This window comes from Puma concolor, chromosome B2, assembly GCF_028749965.1.
Source record: "Puma concolor isolate L17-30 chromosome B2, mPumCon1.1.hap2, whole genome shotgun sequence".
Lineage (NCBI taxonomy): Eukaryota > Metazoa > Chordata > Mammalia > Carnivora > Felidae > Puma > Puma concolor.
This window is the reverse complement of record NC_141671.1, coordinates 72,316,023-72,341,019: the sequence shown is the minus strand read 5'-3', so window position 1 is coordinate 72,341,019 and position 24,997 is coordinate 72,316,023. Positions and strand designations below refer to the sequence as shown.

Below are 24,997 nucleotides of genomic sequence, written 5' to 3'. Positions count from 1 at the left end.
AAAAAAAGTTAGCCAAAAAATCTTGCTAGATGGATAACAGGTCTTTGTGGGAGATTAGAAATAATTTTAAAATGTAGTTAAGCAGGTTTGACTTGGAAATCGAAATTCTTGCTGTTCTTTAATACGTAGGGCTGCATCAGTAGTATTCTCAGGTTTCACTAAATGATAGCAAAGCCCTGAATAGTGGTATTAGCTCAGCTTCATTATTATACATTGACAAATTTGAAGATTTTTGCCACTTTAATAATTCTTAGAATTCAGATTCTAGACATGTTGCCATATTGATGTTTGATTGAATTTTCTTTTTTAAATTCATAATTCTGTGCAACTTCAAAAATATTTCAGGGTCATGAAGATGAGGTATTTGTCCTTGAGCCACACCCGTTCGATCCAAGAGTTCTCTTTTCTGCTGGTCACGATGGAAATGTGATAGTGTGGGATCTGGCAAGAGGAGTCAAAATTCGATCTTACTTCAATATGGTAATTATCAGTCTCTTCATTTTAAAGATTTGGGGACTTCATGCAGGTACTCTGCATATCACAAAGGAAATCCATTTAGGAGTTTATTTAGACGTTTTTTTGCCTTTAAGTTTCAAAAAACAATTCTGTATTCTACACTTATATTTAGGTGTTAAATTTAAAAGAAAATTGTGCATATTAACAGTACATGTATATTGGTGATAACTAATTTGGTTTCTAAAATAGTTTTAAGAGTGATACTTTGAGAAACTCACAAGTAGAAAGATACAAAATAATATAGATTAGAAAAAAGTTTGGAAAACCATGTTAAGAAATTATAAATATATTGTGTTAGTGTACTTCAGCAGCCCTCTTGTGCACAGTTTTATTCCAGTACACCCATTTTATTTGTTTTATAAAGTTTTATTTAGGTAATCGCTATACCCCACATGAGGCTTTGACTAATGACCCTGGTATCAAGAGTGTCATGCTCTTCCAACTGACTCATCCAGGCACTGCCCCAATGCACCCATTTTAAAATTAGAGCCAGATTAAAGGCTTTCTTGTCTTTTATCATCGAATTGTAGTATGTTAGATATTTATTGTGTTTAAGCCCTTTCCCCTCCAAATTTTGCTTCTTATGTAAATTTTTAGTATAATTTGCTCAGTATATATGTAGCTTATTGTGCAGTGTTTTCCACTTGTCTCTAACCACTGTATGAAGTTTTCTTCAAATACTGCTGTTTATCGTCACTTTTTAAAACATCTACTTCCTAGGTATTAGGGATACCTTTCAACAAAAGGAAAAAGAAAAACATTTATTTCTACTATTTCAGCATCTTTAGATTTTTTTTAATCAATTATGGAAGCCTCTTGTAATGAGTCATGAAAAGGTACAATTAATAGTGTGTATAGTCAGTTATTTTGAAAAGAAAAAAACCTCAGAGTGTCATTTGTGAAATGCCATGTTTTGTGAAAAAATTTCATGAAGGTGATACTATACTTCATTGATAATCATAGTAAAGTTCTACATAGTAAGAAGTAATTAAAAAGTCAGAGGGAGGAATAAGAAGATAAAAGCATTATTAGTGAAGGAATTCAGTTACCTGCCTTTATAGATATACCTTAGTGTACATAAGGTAAGAACTTAAGATTTGTCAAATTCTTATTTTTCTAAAAAGACTGCTAATTATTTGGAGTACAATTTTTAGTGACAGGCGGATTTCCTTAGTGATATGTGTATAGAGAGTTTTTTTTTTAAAGCAAATCCTTAAATATGCTGGTAAAGAATTCTTTCTTTTCTATCCTTGTGTTTCTGGTTTGCTCTTTTTTGAGGCATCTCTGTTTAAATAAAAATACTATTTTCTCAATTTGTCTTTATAGCTTCAAAAGAAAACAATTTGTGGCCTATACATATATTTTAGTGACTTTTTTTTTTTTAGTAATTTCATATTTTCAAAAGGCATTGGTGGGTTAATTGAGTGTTTGGGGGGAAAGTTTTATCTCATACTTGAATACTGCTTTCACCTTTAAGCTACAAAGGTGAATTTTTCCTGTTCAGGTAAGTTGATCACACTAATATTCCACCTTATGTTATAAAAATTGGAATACATTGAGACTTAAGTGATTTGCTCTTAGACCATTACAAATAAGTGATGTAGCCGGGAATTGAAGTCAGACATACTATATTGCATAGTCTTTGAAATTAACTAAGGGATTTAGTTAACATTATTGCCTTAAAAATTGTTTTAAGAGTTTTAGATAAGGATATTTTTCCTGTTCCAAGAATAAGGGAAAAGTCTCTAAAGGGCAGAAGAAACAACTTTATGTAATAAGTAGATTGGATGGTATCCATAGAATACTCAAATTGAGAAAGACAAAACATAGACTAAAAAGGATTAAAAATATATCCTGCACTTAAAAAACTAGAAAATGAACTACATTTTATCTAATTAAAATAAAGATACTCCTTTTAATTTTTTGCATGATTTTTAATGACTTCCAAAATACTTCTGTGTATTACCTCATTTGGTTTTCATGAAAACTTTGTAATACAATCAACAGTAGATTTTATTATTACTGGTTTTATGAATGGAGAAACTGTACAGAGATGAATTGCTTTGCCCAGGTTTATCTAGGTCACACACCTGTTACAGGGGAACTTGGGGTTTTAAACCCGTATTTTTTGGTCCATTGTTACTGTGTTCTTAATAACTCTAGTTAATGGTTGGCCATTGCACAGCTAACTTCCAAATCTACCTAGTTAGTGATATGTCACCTGGAGGAGATGTTTTTATAATGGTATTAACTCTGAGTAGATCATTTGAGATCTTAAAGTTTAGCTTGATGATTTTTTTCTGTCTCTTCATTTATAAGTTCTCTAAGTGCCCTCCCTGCTTTTTGCTCTTTGCTTTTTTGTTCATTTCATTGTTTGTTTTATCTATGGACAGATGGAAGATAAAGCATCCAGCATTGCTATTAAAATAAAAACAATTTGAGGGGAGAGTAGAAGCTTGTGTTCACTGTCCACTATCATGAAGGTAGCATTTTGGTTATAGTAGTTATAACTATTTAGCTCTGTGTAGCAAGTCAGTCATTTTTTCAGTTACTAAAATACCATAAAAGTTGAAGAAGTACAAATTCAAACTCTAATATTAAATTGTACCAGAAATCATAAGTTCGACCTAGTAAATAATTTTTTAGTGCTCTCTAGAGGAACTATTTATAGCGTGCCTTGGAAGACCTCTTTTAAGGATGAATAATTCTAGTGGAATACTCACTGTTTAGACTAGAACTGGTAAAAGTTTAGAAGAAGTATTATTAGGGCTACATAATATTTCATGTGAGTTTTAAAATCAAAGCTTTACAACATGAAGAAAAAAATCACCATTAAACAGATAGACAGCTAGAAAATACGGCATGTAAACTGCCTTTAAAAGAAAAAAAAATGTATATATAATTCTTTAAGATGCAGGTTTTTATCAATTATATTTTGAGAATACTTTAATACTGGTTTTTCTTTTTTATGATACTTTGATTTTCCACTTGAAATTCATCATACCTTTGTAAGAAGTTTTGAAATCATGTAACAAATAATTATTACGTGTTAATCAGCATTTTACTGTCCCTTTTTACCTATTACAAAAATTAAACTTTTTTTGAAATTTTATACATAGTCAAAAATTCTACGTCATCAAAAATGCCTTTCATGGGGGAAAAGTTGAGTTTTGTAAATGCCTATGTTTGGCATGGAGTAAGTACATTTTAATAAAATTATATATACATTTAATAAATTTAAAGTATGAGGCACTGATGTATTAATATTGCACTGATACTTGTCATTCTGATAAATATTCTAATTACTCCCCCCTCCCCCCCCCCCCCCCCGTATCAAGCCTTGACTTATACTTTTAAAAATCTGACACTTTATTTTAGGACCACCTAAATTTGTAAACAAGGTTTGAAATTAAGAATTGAGATAAAGAGTTAATTACTTATTTGCCCATAAAACCCCCTAATTTCATTTCAAAATTTAATAAAAAGATTCTTAACCTGCTAGTGGTATTGTCTAGAAAAAGTGATGGAGTTACCTTGCTTATTTTTACTACTAGCTTTCCTCTTAATGGAAGATTTGAATGAAAAAGCAATTAGGGGTGGGTGGGTGTTAGGTTTGCTTTTGTTGCATACAAGAAGTATATGACAAGTGAAAAGAGATAACAGAGCATGAAGTAGAATAGACAGTTCATGTTCCTTGTAACACCCCCCCCCACCGTTGTCTCATCTTTAAAAATAAAATAATCTTAAACATTCAATAGCATTTGTTGGAAAAGTATATGAGGAAGAAACCTGGAACCTTTCTTTATTATTATTATTATTATTATTATTATTATTGTATTTGAGAGAGCACACAAGTGGGGTACAGGGGCTGAGAAAGAGAGAGAGAGAGAGAGAGAGAGAGAGAGAGAGAGAGAGAGAGAATCCTAAGCAGGCGCAACACTTACACAGACCTCAGTCCCACAACCCTGGAATCATGACCTGAGCCAAAATCAAGAGTCAGATGCTCAACTGACTTAGCCACCCAGGCACCCCTCCTTTTTTTTTTTTTTTTAAATGAACCAGAGAATGAAAGTAAAGAATGTTGTAGAGACGATTAGAAGACAACTTTATTTTCTTTAAAAAAATATATAAATTTTAGCCCTTAATCTTTACTTGTCTACATTCCTCTAAAAACTGTGACAATTATTCATGTTCTAGTTGAACAGACCTTATATACCTATATCATATATATATTCAGGATAAAAGTGTATTTGGGTATTTTGTTGAAGACAGATAGTATATATTAAGAATATTCCAAACTATTCAGGCATTGTTTAGCAAGCCTAGTATAGATGTGTTTTAATGAGAGGTGTTCTAAACTCTAGTTTAAAGGCTCTGAAACTTCAATTAAATGTTGAAAGGCAGATAAATTGTTCCCAGAAATAACTTGAAAATGTGTGCAAACTCCTTGAACTGAATTTAAAGGATTTTGTACTATTCCCATTTCCTGAAAGAGGTAAGCAAGTTTGAGAGTTTAATATAACCATAGATGGTCCTAAATATAAAGTTGTTTTAGCCCTTTTCCCCTTAAATTAACACAGTATAACTACGTTTTAACTACAAGTTTAAATGAACAATAAGTTAATTTGAAAGGGGACTTTCAAATTTCTTAGTTTGATTTGATTCTTAGAAAGTAAATAAAAGCTGTTTGAAGTGGGATTGTAGACCCCACATTAGTAGCTTTCCTCATGTTTCTGGTGCTTTTATCTTTTCTGTTCCCTTCCTTTTCTCCGTATTATTCCTAGCTGTGTCTATGACGTTCTCTTTTCATATCATTCTGTTTCTCTCATGTTACTCAAAGCTGTAGTTTGTTGCCTCTTATCTGGTTTTGATTTTAATTGAAGAGTACAATGTCTCTTTCTAGACAGCAATTTACTGAATTTGAGTTTTGCTTTACTTTTGTTGTTTCATGAGTAAATTCCAAATAACAATTTTTATTTATTTAATTAAAATTTTCCTTATTTTTATAATTAACCTTTCTTTTACTTGAGATTTTTAAAAAAATGTTCCAGTGTCCACTAATCCAGAACAATATATTTCTCCTTGCAACGTTCCAAACAAGCAGAGGCTGCCAATCCACCACTCAGAATTTTTGCACATGCATACTTCTGACAATATGTTCTCAGTGTGACCTCTAATTTAGTTTTAGACAGTTGTAGCTGCATATATCTAGGAAAGGGAGAAAGAGAAGCTCAAAATAGGCAATCTCGTATTGTGTTCTCTTGTGAATCAAGATTTCAAGATAAATCTTTCTCTCTTTTTCTCCTCTCTTCTCCTTCCTTTTTTGCTTTCATCCTTCCATCTCTTTCATTACCTATCTATCATCATCTAACAAGATGCCATATATCTGCACTCTATGTTAAAAGGATTCTTTGATGCTTCCAGTCCTTGTTTCAGCCTCCCTGGGTAAGGAATTACCTTCAGTCTTCTGAGTATAAACTTTATTGTCACTTTTTTTTCAGGTTTCTCCGGTTCTCTAGATTCTGTCTCTTTCTCATCTTTGGTATCAAAAACATATCTTAAAATTTGTTGCCATGAATGTGAGTTTGTCTCTCTAGCTTGTCATACTGTATTATATTTAGTGGATTACTTTTATGTAATTCTTTGACATGGTCTATGAATTACTGTCACAAGGGTTTTGGAGATTTGATAGTTATACAGGGAAGTATGTAAACATACACATGGAAGACACTTTGATTAGCAAACATTTGAGTATTTTGTGCATTAGCACAAAATATGGGGACCACAAAGAAGAATAAGACATTGTCCTTGTTTTTAGCCAGCAGTGGTAGCATGGCATGTGAGAAAAGAGAATTGTTGTATCTAAAGATGTGTAAGGATCACTTCAGGATGGATGTTCAGAAACCGTTTTTTTGAGGAAAAGAATTGGAATTATGGCTTGAAAAATAAAAATTGAGTCATTAAGAAAGATACTTAATTTTATAAATGAAAGGAATATTATAAATAACCAAGTAAGATATGTTAAGATGTAATTTAGAATGGTTGTCTGGAATAGATTTTGAAAAGTGGATGACAAGCTGAAAAGTGTAAGTTGAGGTGGATTGTTGATGGCCTCATATTACCTTGTAAGCGTAAAAAGAATAGTTAACATGGTGGGATTTTCATAAATTATACTTCAGAAACAAGGGAAAAGGTTTGATTGCCAGTAGTAGTATTTCAGGTGTGAAGTTGAATAGGTTGGGGGATAACTACTTTTATCATTGAAATCATAATGAAAATTTATAGGGGTTAAGGTAGTAGAAAATTAGTGAAAGAAAAATGTGTATAAGACTTGGAGTTTTGTGACTGATAGAAGGATTAGGGCTGGAGAGTGCTGGAAAATTTAATAAATATGTTGGGAGTGTACCCCAGGTTGCATTGAAAAAATGATATTAATGGAAATATGAGTTATGTGAAGAAAAACTGATTTCTTTTAGCTCATCTTTATGTTTATTATGATGTAGTGTTGGAGATCTATGTGGAAATGGCCAGCCAGCAATTGAATATAGAATACTTAGAAGGGCTAGGAATGGAAAGAGATGTTGAAATCTTCCATGTAGAACGCTGTTTACCTCATGGAGATAGAGCAGCGTAGAGGGCTTACAGCTAAACTTTTAAAATATAGTCCTATTTAGCAAATGGAGAAGAGATCATAATCTTTAAAGAGTGTGTTAGAAAGATACCATGCTAATATTATGTCAGAGGCCTAAGGAGGAGAACAGATTACAAGGAAGACTCATGAATAATATTACAGCCCTCAGTGAAATCAGAATATGGGTAAGCAGAATGCTGTTAAATTTGAAGATTAGTTATTTATTTTGATAAGAAATGTTCCTTTGATGAAAATTAGAGCTCATTCTTCAAAATCACTTTTATGTATCTACTGGTTCTATCAAGATAGTTACAGCAGTTTCCTTTTTTATATAAATTTATTATCTTAGCACTCTGTGAACAGTTACCTTTAATTCATATTTAATAATGTTTATACATTAAAGAATTTTCGATATTAAAGGAAACATTCATTTGCTAATGGTCTTTAAAGTAATGTGATGACACCTACCTAGCCTATTACAGTGTGGGTAATTTCCCTGAAGATCTGTTTTTTGTTTGCACTGTAACCATCATAATGATTAAAGTGGCCAAAGCATATTTTAGGCATATGTATGATAGTGTCTGTCTTCAGTATTTAGTATACTTTCTTAATTAAGTTTATTTCTCCCCTGGTAGATAAACTCTAAAAGTTCTTTATACATAAGGACTTTCTAAGTTCTTTATACATAAGGACTTTCTAAGGATAATTCTTAGCATAAGTTCTGTTTCCCAGCTATTTTATTCCTGGGATGAGTCTGTATCACAGAATCGTTAGGATGTTTAAAGATTCATAATTTCAATTATGGAGTATTTCTAGGTAAGATGCTCCCTTCTAAACAGTGGAATAGTTTTAAAAATGAATGAGGCAAAAAACAAAACAAAACAAAAAACCTGACCCTGGTCATAAACCTGGAATAATTCCTTAACAGGACGATTCTGCTTAAGATAGCCCATATTTAAAAAAAAATTTTTTTTAATGTTTATTTTTGAGAGAGACAGAGACAGCACAGTCAAAAATAAATAATGTTTATTTTTGAGAGAGACAGAGGCAGTTACAGAGACAGTGAGTGGGTTAGGGGCAGAAGGAGAGGGAGACACAGAATCCGAAGCAGGCTCCAGGCTGTGAGCTGTCAGCACAGAGCCCACCGTGGGGCTCGAACTCATGAGCTGTGAGATCACGACCTGAGCCGAAGTCGGACACTCAACCGACTGAGCCACCCAGGCGCCCCAAGATAGCCCATATTTTTAACATTCTTGAATTATGTTGAGTTTCTCCACGACTGCATACTTCTCATATTCACCTGTGTGTATATTCTTCATGATTGATGTAATTTAGACTCTGTAATTTTAGTCTGCATTGTAGTGCTTTTACTATATACCTCATTTCCAGATTTGTCTAATTTTTCCAAAAAGTCTTCCTGAATATCAGATGTTAGAATTTTAGAACTGGGTAGGACTTTGGCGATCATTTAAATTATCTCTATCGCAGAGAGATTAAGTGATTTGCCAATAACCAGAGAAGTCTCTTAGGTCTTAGGCCTCATTTCTCTGTCTCCTTTAATTATTCATCATTCTATTTCACAAAAATTACATTGGTAGTTGTGGATAGTATTCTGCCTTAAAAAAGATACTAGTATTCTTCATTAAATATGACAGTTCTGTCATCATCATGGCTTTTCGCTCATAAGTTTTTCTATTATTTTAAATTCAGTGTAAACCTCTAAATAGTACTCCTCATTTCTTGGAAATATTTCGAGAATTCTTTGGTCAGTAATGAGAATTTCCCTAACAAAGGAATTATTATTATTTTAACTCATCTAATCCTTTTATCTCTTGCTTTAAAAATAAAACAGAATGACTTCTGTATCATAATTGCATAATAAATTTTTTATTTTAACTCCTGTTCTTTTGAAATTTTTGCACTTACTGGTAAATACCATCTCTTGGATTTTCTCAGCTCTCCTTATTGTGATTTAATGTGTATGAGTTTTATTATGTGGTCTGTATTTACATATGTTCCAAATGTTTCTTAAGCATGCTTGATTTTATTAGGAATAGTTCATCCAAAATTTACTTTGAAAATTCTTCTCTTATTATTCCTTTCCATTTTTAATTTTCTACAACATACATCAAATACTAGCATAAGTTACGTGCTGTATTAAATTTTATGTTGACTTATTCTTGGTCAGTACATTTAGTTTTATGATAGGCCCATATAACTTTAATATGGATAGAGAAGATATTTTCATCCTTTTGGTTTTTGAATAGAAGCTTCGTTGTTTTCTAGTTGCACATGAATATTCAAATAGTGCCTTCATTATTTTTTTTTCCCCTTTGGGAATTCTTAGAAATACTTTCAGCCTGATTTAAGGTGAAATCATTTTTCAGAGAGAAATACGTAACTTTCTTTTTTGGTTGGCTTACTTAATCATAGCATAAAAACAGTTACAGTGTGGTTATATAGGAAAAGTAAAATAATTTTTCTACTTTGTATCAGCTGGAGAGCCTAGTCTGCATTTTATAGTTGTGTGATGATTATATTCTGAGGAGCAGTTACTAAAGATAAATTTGGCATTTTAATAAGGTTATGGACACCTTTTCTGATTCATGAGTAGATTCTTTCAATGCCTTCTTTAATGAATAATGGTTAAGCCAGATAATGTGCTTTTACTTTTTTCTGATGTTCTGGAAATATACTTTTATTTTGTCCGTATGAAAGTCATAACAGATGCCTTTAACCAAGAAAATTGGTACTGTCCTGACATATTCAAACATCATGTGTTATATAGGAAAGACAGTGACCCTCAGTAGGACTGATTTTTTTCTTTGCTTCTTTAGAATTTTATAAGTTCCACATCTCCCAATTATTCTTTTAGAGATCTACTAACTATAAATGTGGCAACATTGGTAGATTAAATGGAAATAGGGTTGATTAATCGTCATACAGCCCACTCCACAAAAAAAAAAAAAGAAAGAAAAAAAAGAAAAGAAAAGGAAAGAAAATGTGTAGAGTAGGGTTGCCTAAACATGTAAAGGATACCATGCTTATGAATATCTATTAAATATCCCTTGTCATTGCTGATCAGACTTCTTTCAGATCTCTTCCTCTGTTCTGCTGTGTACTTAGAATTGTAAACTTAGACTTAAAATAATAGTGTTACATTTTGGGGAGCATTTATTATAATAGAGTAGATTTATAAAGTAGTTGCTTTTTTGTTTTCACTTTCATTTTTTGTGAAATTTGGAATGAACTGAGATAAAACATCTAACAATTGCCAAGGCAATTTGAATTGTCTTGAATTTTTTATATGAAATTCTGTCTAGAGGTAAACTTTTTCAAGTGGTTACTTGCTTATAATAGTTTGTGTAACTTTTTATTTGGTCAGAAAACATTGAAAAAGAAAGACCTGAACCCTGACACTTCTTTTTTTGTAGTCTTTCATTTTTGGCATATACTAAGATGTGTGTATCTCCTAATGCTTGTATGCTACTTAGGAGAAATCATTCTATTCTTTCTCCTTTTGAATAGTTTTAAGCAAGACTTGGAATCAGTTCCCTTTCTCTACTGTCTTATCCTCCAACCTTCTTCATAACCATTTTCTTCCTTTTATGGTAAATCTTTAAGTGTATTAGTCATTAGGTAAGTTTACCAATTTTCATATGATTAATTTTAAGAAAATTCTTATTTCTTTCCCATTATTACCACTATCCAAAACATTAATAAACACCAGTGGTCTCTTTCCTTCTTTTCAAAAAGCTGAAGAAAAACTAGTTTTCTTTTTGAGTCAGTCCCATTTGTGATATTATGTTAACTTCTTAGGCAGAGCCCTTTCTTTTAGAGTGATAGTTTCTCTTTTGACCACAATGCAAACTTTCCTTGAGAAATTAACTTTTCTTCTGAATTTTAATTTCACTTCCATTTTTGGTGAACTACACATCCATCCCTATGCCATATTTTTAACACTAAAGAAAGAAAATTACCATTTCTCTCTTCTCTAAGCATTTCCTGGAATATTGGGATAGTACTAGTACAATTCAGTTGTTCTAGATCAGTGGATACCGGAACAGAGAGGAGGTATTTCTTACCTGATAATGTGTGTGTGTTCCGATTCTGCTAATCCAGAAATCCAATCGCATTTGTTGAAAATCATCCTTAGTTGTTATTTGTTAGGGAGTCGACTCCCTATTTTAGTTGTTTTCTGAAATTCAGTCCCTAGATGTGCTTTAGATAGGGTAGAACTTTTACCTCTTTCAGAACACTGCTAAAGAAGTTTTCAACTGGAACATAGTCTGAAGAAGCACTGAGAGCAAAAAAAATTCAGAGTGGTGATTGGCCACCTCTGTTTGATTGACAGGTTGCAGGGAGAAACCCATTCGTTCTGGATTAATGGAACTGGAAAACAGAAAACAATTATCAGGTAAAAAAAACCTTTTCTTTAACCTTTGAAATTCACCATTTAAAAGATGAGTCAGACCATCAAGGGAATTTATTACCAAAAGGAAAAAATTTAGTGTCTTGTGAACAATAATCTCTGGCTACTACTTCCAAGAGTTAAGAAAAAATCATTACAGTTACTACACATTGTCAGCCTTTGCTGAAAGGGCTTGATTAAATGCAGATAAGATGGAATGCAAGGTGCAGTTACATTTTAAATGTGGCTTAAAGACATGAAGCAGAATTCTCTGGGTGGGGGAGATTGATGTTTTATTTCTTGAATTGTGTCTGGTCTGTGTGTGCATAAAGAAAACACTTTGTTTTTCAAGGCTATTAATCTGGCACTTTTCATGAATATTCACAAATTTTGTTACTGTACTGTGTTATACTTAATCTTCACTTCATTGGGATGTATACTTTTACATATCTTTTACCATAAAATTTTAGTAACAGTAATGACCAGTCTTTTTATTTTAATGGTACCTTTCTGATTGTTGGTTAAATATATTTCAGATTGAAGGCCAAGGACATGGTGCAGTATTTGACTGCAAATGCTCTCCTGATGGTCAGCATTTTGCATGCACAGACTCTCATGGACATCTTCTAATTTTTGGTTTTGGCTCCAGTAGCAAATATGACAAGGTAGAGTATGATGATGATGATGATGATGATGATGATGATGATGATGATTCTTCTCTTTGTTTTTGTTTTTTTTTTTTAATCTGTGGATGCTTAGGGGTTGTATTTCTTCTTCAGGGGTGGGTAAGCATCATTTATGCTTTAAGAATCATATTTTAAGTATTCTAGAGACTTAAGTTTCAGTGAACATAGCAGTTGTTAAATTCCTCTTCTCTGTAATAGACATTAGATAATATTTTATTCAGTCGTCTATATTCATAAAGAATAACTTTTTACTTAGGTTGCTAGAGCAATCTAGCTTGTAATTCTAAAGCTGAGCGTGAGAGAGGTTGTCCATAGAGAGACTCTGAAATTATGTAAAATGTTTTATCTATATGGATAAAATACATTTATTTACCTGGGGTAAAAATCTGTAGCTTTTATATGATTCCCAAAAATGTATGACCCACTGATGTAGCGTAGCTAATATTTTTAAATACTAAAGAGCCTATTTAAGTTCATTGATTAAAAGACTTAAAAGTTGAATAGGTCATAGTTTAAGAAATACCAAATCAATAAAATTGTGAAGTTACAGATGTGTCAGGCATGAGTTCATGTTAATAATTTTGTGTTAATTTAAAAAAAAAATTCTTTAGTGAAAATGCTTATTAACTCTTGGAAAATCTTGTCATGTTGATTTTTAGGTTAATATAAGTCACATGTACAGTATACTTAAGAGTTGTCTTAAATTGTATAAGTGATTGCATTAGAGTTTAATTCAAGGAATATATTCATTGAGTGATTTCCTCTTGCAAAATGGCTAAAACAATTACTGTTTAATAATTTAAAAAATAAGATAATGCATGGTAGCTCTATGAAAGTAATAGTACCCCTGAATGATTTATACCTAGATTTTATTTTACCATTTAATTTGAAATTACACAACTTTAATTATGTTAGTGTTTTATGTATACAGTCTTTTCCTTGTTCCAGAGAAAATTGAGAGCAGCTGCTTTTCTGATCATAAAATTTAATGTAAAAATATAGTAAAGATTTCTTTACCATTAACTCAAGAATATTCTTTTATATTGTTGCTTAATACCATGATTTACATTAAAACATTGCCTTCCATTAGAAATTTATCAATGATAAGTTTTTGTTTTCCTTGTCTTTTATGGGTCTTTTCTTTTTACAGATAGCAGATCAGATGTTCTTTCATAGTGATTATCGGCCCCTTATTCGTGATGCCAACAACTTTGTATTAGATGAACAGACTCAGCAAGCACCTCACCTCATGCCTCCTCCTTTTTTGGTTGATGTTGATGGTAACCCTCATCCATCAAGATATCAGAGATTAGTTCCTGGTCGTGAAAATTGTAGGGAGGAGCAACTCATCCCTCAAATGGGAGTAACTTCCTCAGGTAAATGCTCATTTTCATAGACTGCCAAATTTTCCATTTCTACTGATGTCCTGTAAAACTGCTAATTGGGTAAAATTTTGTTACTATTTTGAACAAATGAGAAGTAAAGTGATTTTTAAAAATTTCTCTTAAGTCTTTTGAATAATGCTTAAGTATGTACTACAAGATAACTAAGGAACATTGGAGAGCAATAATCTTGGTCATTTATTTATTTATTCAACAGCATATATTGAGAATCTTCTCTGTAACACCTCTAAACTGGTTTGCAGTAGTGAATTAAACAGACACAATCCTTGTTCTCCTGGAATAAAATTCATAAACACAGTTGTAAACAAATAGTTAAAACTTATGATACATGTTCTTGAAGGGAATAATAGTATGAGGTGAAAGATTAAGACTAGATAGCCTGTTCATATCAAAGATTATTTTAAGAAGTGATCAACTTTTAACAATTTTAAGTAAGTTAGGGACAAAAGTGTTGAGATCTTATTAGTGAAGTAATGGAGAGTAAAAGTAAAATTAGTTGAAGAATTGAAAGGAAGTTGAAATGGAAACAAGGTCTGCAAATCTTTCCTTTTGACAAAAAATGTGGGAATAATTAATGAAGTGAAAGTAATGGAGAGACCCTATAAAGAAGATTAAACCAATTTTCTAATATATGAATCTGTTATATTTTAGATTAGAAAAATGCTTATGAAAATATTTTAAGTTCTGAACGCTAGCATAATGGACAAAAGTTCTAAGTAGATGTAAAGGACACATATGAGATGTAATATATACTGAGTAACTTTGAAATAATGGATTTAGATTCTATTAAGGCTGCATCAAAAAACCCATCTCACTGTATTACAGAGAGCGCATCTCTTATTTTCCATTAAGGATTGGGCATGAAATTGCAATGAAGGTGAACATATTGGATAGGAAGGGCTACTCTTTAAAGTAGATATGCCCACTAAGGATGGAAGGTGAGGAGAAGCATTAGAAGAATAGTCCCTGCTGCTACTTGCAGTGAGTAGTACAATCCAGCAGGCCTGAATGTCTGAAATATGTGAAACTAAAATGTCTCATACATGGACATAGCACAAACTCAAAGAATCTAAGAACAGGTAGTATTTGAGAAATCTAGGCAAGTATTCAAATTAGAGAAGTCTCAATTATTAAAGAAGTTTTGATCATGGGACTGAAATTAAGATAAATGTCTTCAGTCTCTTGGAGGGGAACTGGCAAGAATCAAATCTTGCCCAGGTCTCAAAATAGGTACCTAGGCTGGGATTTCAGGCACAGAGAAATATTAAAATATCAGTGCAACATGATTATCATGGTTATCACTTTTTTCTTCCATTTAACAGTTTGTATTGGACTTTCATAAATAATATCATATATATATATATATATATATATATATATATATATATATATATATATATATGGCATCCTTATTCTAAAAGTTGAGAAAATGAAAATTTAGTAACATGTCTTATTTAAGTTAAGTATATGGAACCACCGGGACTTTAAATCCAGCTCTGACTTTTAGTTCATTCTTTCTTCCATACTAAGCTACCCCTACAGTAAAAGAGTGTTCCTGTTCTTGACAGTAAGTTAGACACCAGTTATTAGTACAGGACCACAAGAGAACCCATAGCAATAATTATGGCTTCAACGTGAGTCATAGGATTAAGTGTTCTAGGTCACAAAATTCAAGGTAAACTTCATTTTTTTTCCATTATTTTAGACTTAACCTAGTGTAATATAGGACAGAAGGAAAATATTTTTAGCATCATTTGTAACTATATTTTTATTTGTAAATCTAAATCTGCAATAAAATTTATTGTGGAAATCCCTTAGAATTAGGTAAAAATAGATGGCTGTTATGATAATAAGTTGGCTTCAGTGCAGTTTATATTTACACTGTTAAATTTGTATTTGAGCAGTGCACTTTTTAAATATGCTGCTTCAGTTATAACTTGAGCTATCAGATTAGTCACTGATGTTCAGACATGAGACACTACCCAGCAGCCTAACAGGAAAGGAACATCCACAGGCATTTTAGCTTTTACCTCTACTTTTACCACTTTGAAGCTCTGTGACTTTGGGCAAGTTCATTTTATCCCATTGAATTTTACTTCTCTCATAAAATGAAGTAACATTGTGTGCTTATTAATACATGTAATTTTCCTTTTCCTTATACCTTCCTTACTACTAATTCTTCATTTCAGAATGTCCTTTGTATCTTCTGTTCCCAGCCCACTCTAGAAATCCATCTCTTATATACCCACACACCCAATACTAATTGCTCCTTTTTTCTCATGGCAATGTTTTCATGTATCTCAATACACATTTTTTATCTATTCAGCAGGATTGAACATTCTTAGATCCCTATTTAAAATTAGAATATTAAGGTAAATAAAGCAATCCATGCTTTTGAGGAACTATCTAGTGGGCTTCCTTTTTATATTGGGCTTGAGGAAATGAAAGAGGATAGCAGCTAAGTGTTTCAGGGGTAGTCTGGAAAGATTTCACAGAGGAAGTATCATAGAGTTGCCATTTCAGTTGGTGCTTGAAGGATAAGTTAGTGTTTTTCAGATTTATACTTGAACTGGGAGTATTGTGGTTAAAATCTCCAAAGCATAAAGGTGTTTATCCTGTTAGGAGAGCAGAAGAGTCAAGTAGTCCCATATGACAGATACAGGTGAAAGTTGATGCTGGAAAATTATGGTGGGTTAAAACACACCAAGTTCCTACCTACCTGAGGCTTTGTTCCAATTCTTACTTTGTCTGGAGTGTTCATTTTCTTGCTCTTCACCTGGACGACTAATTCTTTTTCTTCAAGTCTTAGCTCAAATGCTGCCTTCTCAAAGAGGGCTTCTTTGACTTTTCTGATTCGCCATAAGTAGTTCCCATCTGTCTTCCCCATTTTCTTTTTCTCATTATCATCTTTAACATTTTTCAGTCTGCATTTTTTATATGGATTTATTGTTCCAACTTTTCCATTAGGATGCTAGCTGCTTAAAGGCAAGGACCTTGAATTCTACTCACCACTGCATCCTCACTTCTTTGGTATAGTTCCAAACACATAATAGACACTCAAGGATTTGGTGAATAAATGAAGCAGTAAAGTTTTTTTGAGAAAGTTGGGTAATGAGATTTGCCTTTTTTAAAAGAAACTGGTCTAAGATGAAATCCTACTTTTGCCATTTACCAGATATGTGACTTTGAGTAATTATTTTGGTTTTCTCATCTGTAAGTGGAGTTAATAATACGTATCTTACTGAATTATTGTGAGGATTATATGAGTGCCTGAATCATGGTAAACAGTAAGTTATCCATGTCACTGTTATTTGTAGCAAATTAGGTTTGCGTTGTCATGTTCCTGGTGTGTGTGTGTGTGTGTGTCTGTGTGTGTGTGTGTGTGTGTGTGTGTGTGTGTGTGTACGCATTTTACTGCCATTATTTCAAATTAATCATTTTAGGTCTCTTACTCAAGCAAAATTTATGTTTAATTCAGGACTCAAAGTGAACTCAATTAGTAAAATGGTTTGACTAGTGGACTAAAGTGTCCTTAGCATTTTATGTGGTATTAAATAGGACTGAATCAAGTTTTAAGTCAGCAAGCAAACCAGGAGATCAGCCCACTGGACAGCATGATTCAAAGACTACAACAGGAGCAAGACCTGAGACGTTCTAGTGAAGCAGGTATCAGTAATACCAGCCGTTTAAATAGAGGTAAGCAGTGATTGCTTCAAGTAAAATATTTTAAAAATTGTAATAGTTTAAACAGTAAAGAGGCGATGAAACAAATTCATGGCACATCCATAAAATGAAATATTTGGCTGCCAGAATGATCATGTTTTTAAAAACACATAATAGCTAAGAAAATCCTCATAACATAAGGTTTCAAACTGTAGATAATGAGTCTTTAAATAGATATATTCTTCAGATTTCCCATAGTAAACATGTAGAACCTAGAAAAACTTAAAAAATAAATGTATTCAATAATGTATGAAATACCCGCCACATTCTCAAATATCTTGTCACCCTACTGTAACATATTATTTTAAGAGAAAAGTTAAAGCAAATTTATGAACCATAAATATTTTGGGTTTATCTGTTTTTGCTTCTTACATAGGTTTCCCAGAGTACAAAGCATATTTTAAAAAGTAATGATTTTACATGTTTACAGTCAGTTAGTAGTTATGATTCATTAGCTTATTTAATTAACTGAGTAACTGTGTTTTGTTTTCATTAAACTTTTGCCTGTGGTCTGGTTCCTGATTTGGTAGTTTGTTTGCCTTAATACGAAGTTTCATGTGGAAGATAGTATAGATTTTGTTTTTTCTGTTATAAGCTTATGTTTCTAACTAGAACTTACTATATTAATTTTTTCACTTAGGCTCTGTAAGTTCTACCTCAGAGGTTCATTCACCACCAAATGTAGGACTAAGACGTAGTGGACAAATTGAAGGTGTACGGCAGATGCATAGCAATGCACCAAGAAGTGAAATAGCCACAGAGCGGGATCTGGTAGCTTGGAGTCGAAGGGTTGTGGTACCTGAGCTATCAGCCGGTGTAGCCAGGTAAGGGGGGTTGTGAAGTTTATGTACCGTTATGTATATTAAAAATAAATTTCTAATTTATTTTAAATTTATCTGAAGAGCTAGTGTTTTAAACTAGCCATGACTCTGAAGGAAAGTTAAGTTTCAATTATGTCCTTTTCTAGAATGATTCATGAAATGATTCATGTGAAAGATGTGGGGGGGGGGGGTTAAGGTGAGCAGCATATTTAAATCTTAGTTTATCTTGTTTAACTATATTTTAAAACATATATTTCATGAAGTTATAATTTTTTATGGATTTTGCTCTGCACACCATATATAGGTAATTATAGTGAAATTATAATGAAATAATTATAGTGGAATTATAAATATAGTGAAATGCGTGGTATTTATTGGTAATACATTATATAATCATTTTTTATATATCAAAATGGTTCCTTAATGATTATTTTTTATATTTGGATGTATACATATATAAATTTTGATTTGATATAATTCTGTTCTGAAGGTCCATGTTATGAAAGAACTTTATATCCAGTTGCTTTTGATTTCTTTTGATTTACTAATGCATTATTCATGAATGTGGTCCATATGAACCCAGCTAGTACTAACTTAAAGTTGACCCTGGAACAACATGGGAGTTGGGGATGCTGACCCCTGTATGACTAAATTTGCATATAACTTTTGACTACCCAGAAACTCAACTAATAACACAAACAGTTAGCTAACACATGTTTTGTGTATTATATGTATTATGTATGGTATTCTTACAACGAAGTAAGCTAGGGAAAAGAAAATGTTAAGAAAATCAAAAGGAAGAGAAAATGCACTTATACTACTTTACTGTAAAAAATCCACATGTGGAGTACATGGTGACTCAGTTGGTTGAGCATCTGACTTCAGCCTAAGTCGTGATCTTGCTGTTCCCAACTTTGAGCCCATGCCGCGCTCTGTGCTGACAGTTCAGAACCTGGAGCCTGTTTCAGATTCTTTGTCTCCCTCTTTGTTTGTCCCTTCCCCACTCATGCTCTGTCTCTTTCTCTCAAAAACAAATAAACATTAAAAAAAAAATTTGTTTAATCTTCTAAAAACAAAAATCCATGCATAAGCGGACTTGAACTCAAAAGATAGTAATGATACAATTTAAAAACACTTTTAAGGGTGCCTGGGTGGCTCAGTCGGTTAAGCGTCCAACTCTTGATTTCGGCTCAGATCATGATCTTGCAGTTCCTGAGGTTGAGCCCTGCATTGTATCAGGTTCTGCACTGGCAGCATGGGGCCTGCTTGGGATTCTCTGTCCCTCCCTTTTCTCTCTGCCCCTCCCCTTCTCGTGCACAGTCTTTTTCTGTCTGTCTCTCAAATAAATAAACTTAAGTAATAAATAAAGAGATACATAAAATTAAAAACCCTTTTAACCTGAATGTTTATATAGATTATGCTTCTTGATTGGACAATACTTGAAATTTGTGTCAGGATTTAAGATTAATTATAGAAATAAAGTATAAATTTGAACAACAACATTACTTGATGACAAGTCTACCCAGATGTTAATAAAAAATTAACTCTCATGGTGTGTGTGTATATATATATATTTTTTTTTCATGTTTATTTATTTTTGAGATAGAGACAGAGCATGAACGGGGGAGGGTCAGAGAGAGAGGGAAACGCAGAATCCAAAGCAGGCTCCAGGCTCTAAGCTGTCAGCACAGAGCCTGATGCGGGGCCCGAACTCACATACCATGAGATCATGACCTGAACCGAAGTCAGACGCTCAACCAACTGAGCCACCCAGGTGCCCTTCATGGTATATTTTTAGTTGGATTTTTGTCCACCTTTTAATTCTAATGTTAAGGTTTGAAGGGGGTATAAGTAACACGCATCTTTTTAACAATAGTTCTATAGTAACTGAAAACAAAAAAGAATGGGATATGAAATCCGAATGTTACTCTTTATTATTGCTACAACTGTGGAGGATGAGGGTTTTATCTGCATGAAAGTGTGTTCCTAGTCCTGAACCCTAAACACCAGTAGCACTGGATCACAGTATTTCACCCCATGTGAGGCAAGCAGGTTTGATTCTTTAAAATGCAGAACAGAATGTATACATTGCAAATAAGAGCATAAGATTGGGAAGAAACCAGAGGAGTGGGGAAGATTTATTTCTCTTCATATGTTGTCTTTTTATCCTTTTTACATTGTGCTTAACCATTGAGCTGATGGTCAAGCAAGGCTGTGACCAATGACTTCCTGGAGCTTTTCCCCCAATACTTAGTACTCTCACTTTGAGAATTTTCCTGGGATATTCCCCCCTGGTAGGTAGTTTATAGTTTGCTCCTAGAAGGCTCTTAAGTGGGTTAGACCTATTACGTTAATTAAAATTAAATGCAAATGCACTGATTGGATTCTAACAGAGTATTGTCTATAAAGAACTCTCAAAACTCAGCAGTGAATAAAACAATCCAGTCAGAAAATGGGCAGTAGACAAGAACATTTTATCAAAAAGGATATACAAGTGGCAAGTAAGCATATAAAAAGATACTTGACATTAGCCATTAGCAAGATGCAAATTAAAAACACAAGGAAATAATCTCTGTATACCCATCAGAATGGCTAAAATGTAATAATAGCACTGAGTGCTAAGGAGAGTGTGGAGAAACTGGATTATTCATGCATTACAGGTGGGAATGTAAAATATTACAGCCACTCTGGAAAGCAGTTTGGCACTTTTTAAAGAAATCTAAATGTGTAACTACCATATTATCCAGTAATTGCATCTTGGGCATTTATCCCAAAGAAATGATAACTTGTGTTCACACAAAAACCTGTACCCAAGTGTATAGCAACTTTATTTGTAATAGCCAAAACCTATAAACAATCCAGATGTCGTTTAGTGAGTGCATGGTTAAACATATTAGCTATATCCACACTGTGGAATACTACTCTGCAATAAAAAAGAATGACTTATTGATAAACAAATTGAATGAATCTTGAAGAAATAATGCTGAGTGGGAAATCAGTCTCAAAAGGCTACACACTTTATTATTTATGGACTGTTCTTAAAATGACAGAAGTATAGAGGTGGATAACCGATTAGTGGTCCTAGACTTTGTGGAGAGGAGGTGCTGAGAGGGAATACAAAGGTGTGGGCATGATAATTAAAAGTATACCACAAGGGATCTTTGTAGTGATGGAAATGTTCTGTATCTTGACTGGGGTAATGGATACACAAACTTGCACATTGATAAACTGGAATAGAACTAAATACACATACACACATGAGTAGAAGAAAAACTGGGGAATTCTGAATAGTACTAATATGTTGTATCAATGTCAACATCCAAGTTGTGATAGCGTATTATAGTTTTGCAAAATACTACTATTGGGGAAAACTGGGTAAAGGAGACAAGGAATTTCTGTATTTTTTCTTAAAACTATATGTGATTCTGTGGTTATTCCAATAAATTTAATTTAAAAAGAATAAATAATGGGGCTCCTGGGTGGCTCAGTCGGTTAAACATCTGACTTTGGTAGGGTCATGACCTCATGGTTCGTGGGTTTGGGCTGTGCTTCAGGCTCTGTGCTGAAAGTGCAGAGCCTTCCTGGGATTCTCTCTTCCTCTCCCCAAACTTGGGCATGTGCTTGCGTGCACGCTTGCTTGCTTACTCTCTCTCTCAAAATGAATAAACTAAAAAAATAAATAAGAAATCAAGATCAAACAAAAAATTAAATCAAGCCCGTTCTTTTTACAGGATTTAAATTTACTCTATTTTCCATTTAGAATTATGACCAGCTGCATTAGAGATTCTTCAGTTAAGTAAAATGACAACATTCATATACTCTAGTAATAAAATATCCACATTATAGAGCTATTCCAAGTTTGAATATTAACTCCCTTCCAACTGAAATCTCCAGGGAAAAATTAAAGTTCAAATATTAAATAGCCCTGCAGGTCAAAAACTTTAAAGGTGTAAGGAATTAAAATAAAAAATAAAATTCTCTTGCAATTGTAAGCGAGGTTCCATGAAATTAAAGTTCACAATTAATGTTCTTCAACTTTTTTTCTGTTGCTCACTTTCAGCTTGATGCCTGGAATGAGTTGAAGTTTTTTAAATAGCTGAAGCTATACCTACTTTTCATTGGAGAGGACATAGTTCTTTCAGGGCATTAGAAGTTATATTAGTTCACCCTCAAGGTTTTCTCCTAATTCTTTTTTTAAGATTCTAGCTATCCATCGGCACAAGAGATCATCACAGCCCAAAGATCATCACAGCCCTACACTGACATAATGTTAAAAAATACAATTTCTAACCCTTGGAGTAGTTACGTTAGGAATAACCATGTTCCCAGGACTGAGTACTTGATTTGCTAGGGACCATAAGCAGAAACAGTAGTATCAAGTTCAAGTAGACCATCTGTCTTTCCAGTATTCCAGTCATTTAATGCCAAATGTCCAGAGCTCATAGCCTATGCATTTAAACTTAGAAATGGTTATCATATCCTCTGCCTGAAAAGAAAACATCAGGAGTAGCATTCCTTCTCTGACACTGAACATACCTTTCAGAAATCATTTATAATAATTCTAGATTAACGTGTGACTTATAATTCTCTTTCAGTAGGCAGGAAGAATGGAGAACTGCAAAGGGAGAAGAAGAAATAAAAACTTACAGGTCAGAAGAGAAAAGAAAACACTTTGCTGTTCCAAAAGAAAATAAAATACCCACTGTTGCAAAGGTAAATAATAATTACTTTGATGTTTAATATTTTGCTTCATAAGTATAATGAATATTTTAAGGCCCTTTGGTAATTAAAAATGTTAACATTTTTTTTTTTTTTTTTTCAACATTTATTTATTTTTGGGACAGAGAGAGACAGAGCATGAACGGGGGAGGGGCAGAGAGAGAGGGAGACACAGAATCGGAAACAGGCTCCAGGCTCTGAGCCATCAGCCCAGAGCCTGACGCGGGGCTCGAACTCACGGACTGCGAGATCGTGACCTGGCTGAAGTCGGACGCTTAACCGACTGCGCCACCCAGGCGCCCCAAAATGTTAACATTTTTAAAAGACTATTTCATTAATGAAATAAAGTTTATATAGTTAATTCTTGATTATCTCTTTGGATGATCAGTTATCACTTTATTTTTTTATTTTACTGCCTTCAAGCATACCTTTTCCCCAAATGCCAAGTATTACTTGCCTATTAAATGTAATAAATTGTATTGTAAGTCTAATAAGCAAGATCCTTTTAGTTCTGCCATTGATTACACACTTAAAAGTTTTTTAGTTTTGTATTGTCCTATCCATTTTTTTGTTTTGTACCTGTTCTTCTAGGTAAGTCAGTTATGCTACTATAAATAATAGTTCTTATTATCTCTATTAAAAAAAAAATTGTTTCTATGAGTTTGCTTTGTTGGTTTCTCTGTCTTCCTACTCTGGAAAAGCTTTTGGATCTGGTAGGTTTCTCTTTCTTAGTCATGCCCTAATCTGAGAAAGATGTGTACTTATCTTCTTGAATGTCAAAGAATCACAATGACCTATTTTTCCATTCTTTCTCTTTTTCAAACCATCTTCGCTTAGAAGGTTCAGAGCCTTAGAGTGCAAAATGGAAGTAAACTATGGTGCTTCTTTTCTCTTAGAAGTCACCATCTAAACAAAAAATAACTGATTTCTTTACCCTGCTTTGTCCTCTTTCCTCTTTCTATTTGAGTTCCTTAAAACTATTGTATATTAGTCTTGCTTACAAGAACTCTCTTTTTTTTTTATTTTGTGACTCTTGTTTTTAAAGGACTCAGGTGGTCCTTTGCTATTGTATATTTTCCTTTATTTAGGGGTATCATACTCTGGAATCAGTAGGACCTCACAAAGGTTCATGTTAGTGTAATCTGAGGTAATCTTTTGTTTTCTGGGGGTCTTTTTGGTTGGTTGGTTGTTGGTGGTTTTCGTGGTGGCTAAACAGCACACCCTTTTCTGGATCCTTTGTTCAGAATCCAAGGATGTAGAGATATAAACTCATGTAATGATGGTGAGAGTTTGTATGGCTAGCACCTTTTTGGATGAGATATGGTAATATCTGTTAAAAGAACATGCTTGCTTTTAATCCATTGGTATTTGGATTACTTTAAAGAGCAGTTTTTGTGGGGGGCACCTGAGTGGCTTAGTCGGTTAAGCATCCTGAGTTCAGCTCAGGTCATTATCGTGTTTCGTGAGTTTAAGCCCTACGTCAGGCTCTGTGCTCACAGCTTGGAGACTGGAGCCTGCTTCAAATCTGTGTCTCCCACTCTCTCTGCCCCTCCCCCACTTGTGCTCTGTTGCTCACTCTCTCAAAAATAAACATTAAAAAAATTTTTGAAGATGGGTTTTTTTTTTAATAGAAAACTACTGATGTACATGTATGTACGTGTATATGTGTGTCTGTGCGCTCAGATATTTATAGTTTCTCTGATGGGAACAACTAGAATGACTTTAGTGTCCACTGGTGGAAGAGAGGTGAGGTAGGCTGTCATTATGTATCCATGGAATATTATACAGCTTTTTAACAAAATGAGTTAGAACTCTGATGCCTTAGAGAAATGTTTATGATGTATTTTTAAGTGAAAAAAAGAAGTATGATAGTAAGGTTTATGACCTAGTTTTTTCTCAAATTTTATCAAAATAAGGGTTTGAAACCATACCTACAGGTGTATAAATTATGAGATGGCCATCTTTCATCTCAGAGTTGCAATGTTTTTTTCTTCCAATAATAAAAGGTACTTAGTATGCAGGTAGGAAGTATAAATTAATACAAGAAACTGTTTAGAAAGCAATAATAATAAAAGGATTTTTAGCAG

General features: G+C 33.2%; 1 protein-coding gene and 1 long non-coding RNA gene across 6 annotated transcripts in view; one reads left to right on the top strand and one right to left on the bottom strand.

Annotated features, from left to right (window-relative positions):
• PHIP (PHIP subunit of CUL4-Ring ligase complex) overlaps positions 1 to 24,997 on the top strand; it is a 139,039-nt gene that overhangs the window by 58,683 nt on the left and 55,359 nt on the right. For 2 of the 3 annotated variants that reach the window (XM_086707279.1, XM_086707278.1), the window contains exons 15-20: positions 346 to 480; positions 12,095 to 12,223; positions 13,395 to 13,620; positions 17,206 to 17,343; positions 18,011 to 18,194; positions 22,787 to 22,904. In XM_086707279.1, the coding sequence (XP_086563405.1) occupies positions 346 to 480; positions 12,095 to 12,223; positions 13,395 to 13,620; positions 17,206 to 17,343; positions 18,011 to 18,194; positions 22,787 to 22,904 (930 nt within the window). The remainder of the gene's footprint in view (positions 1 to 345; positions 481 to 12,094; positions 12,224 to 13,394; positions 13,621 to 17,205; positions 17,344 to 18,010; positions 18,195 to 22,786; positions 22,905 to 24,997) is intronic. The other variant, XM_086707280.1, reaches the window with a different exon arrangement.
• LOC147581040 (uncharacterized) overlaps positions 1 to 24,997 on the bottom strand; it is a 46,802-nt gene that overhangs the window by 14,206 nt on the left and 7,599 nt on the right. For 2 of the 3 annotated variants that reach the window (XR_015251338.1, XR_015251337.1), the window contains exon 2: positions 11,233 to 11,539. The exons of the other annotated variant lie outside the window; for it this stretch is intronic. This is a non-coding gene — a long non-coding RNA (uncharacterized LOC147581040). The remainder of the gene's footprint in view (positions 1 to 11,232; positions 11,540 to 24,997) is intronic. 3 annotated transcript variants of the gene reach the window in all.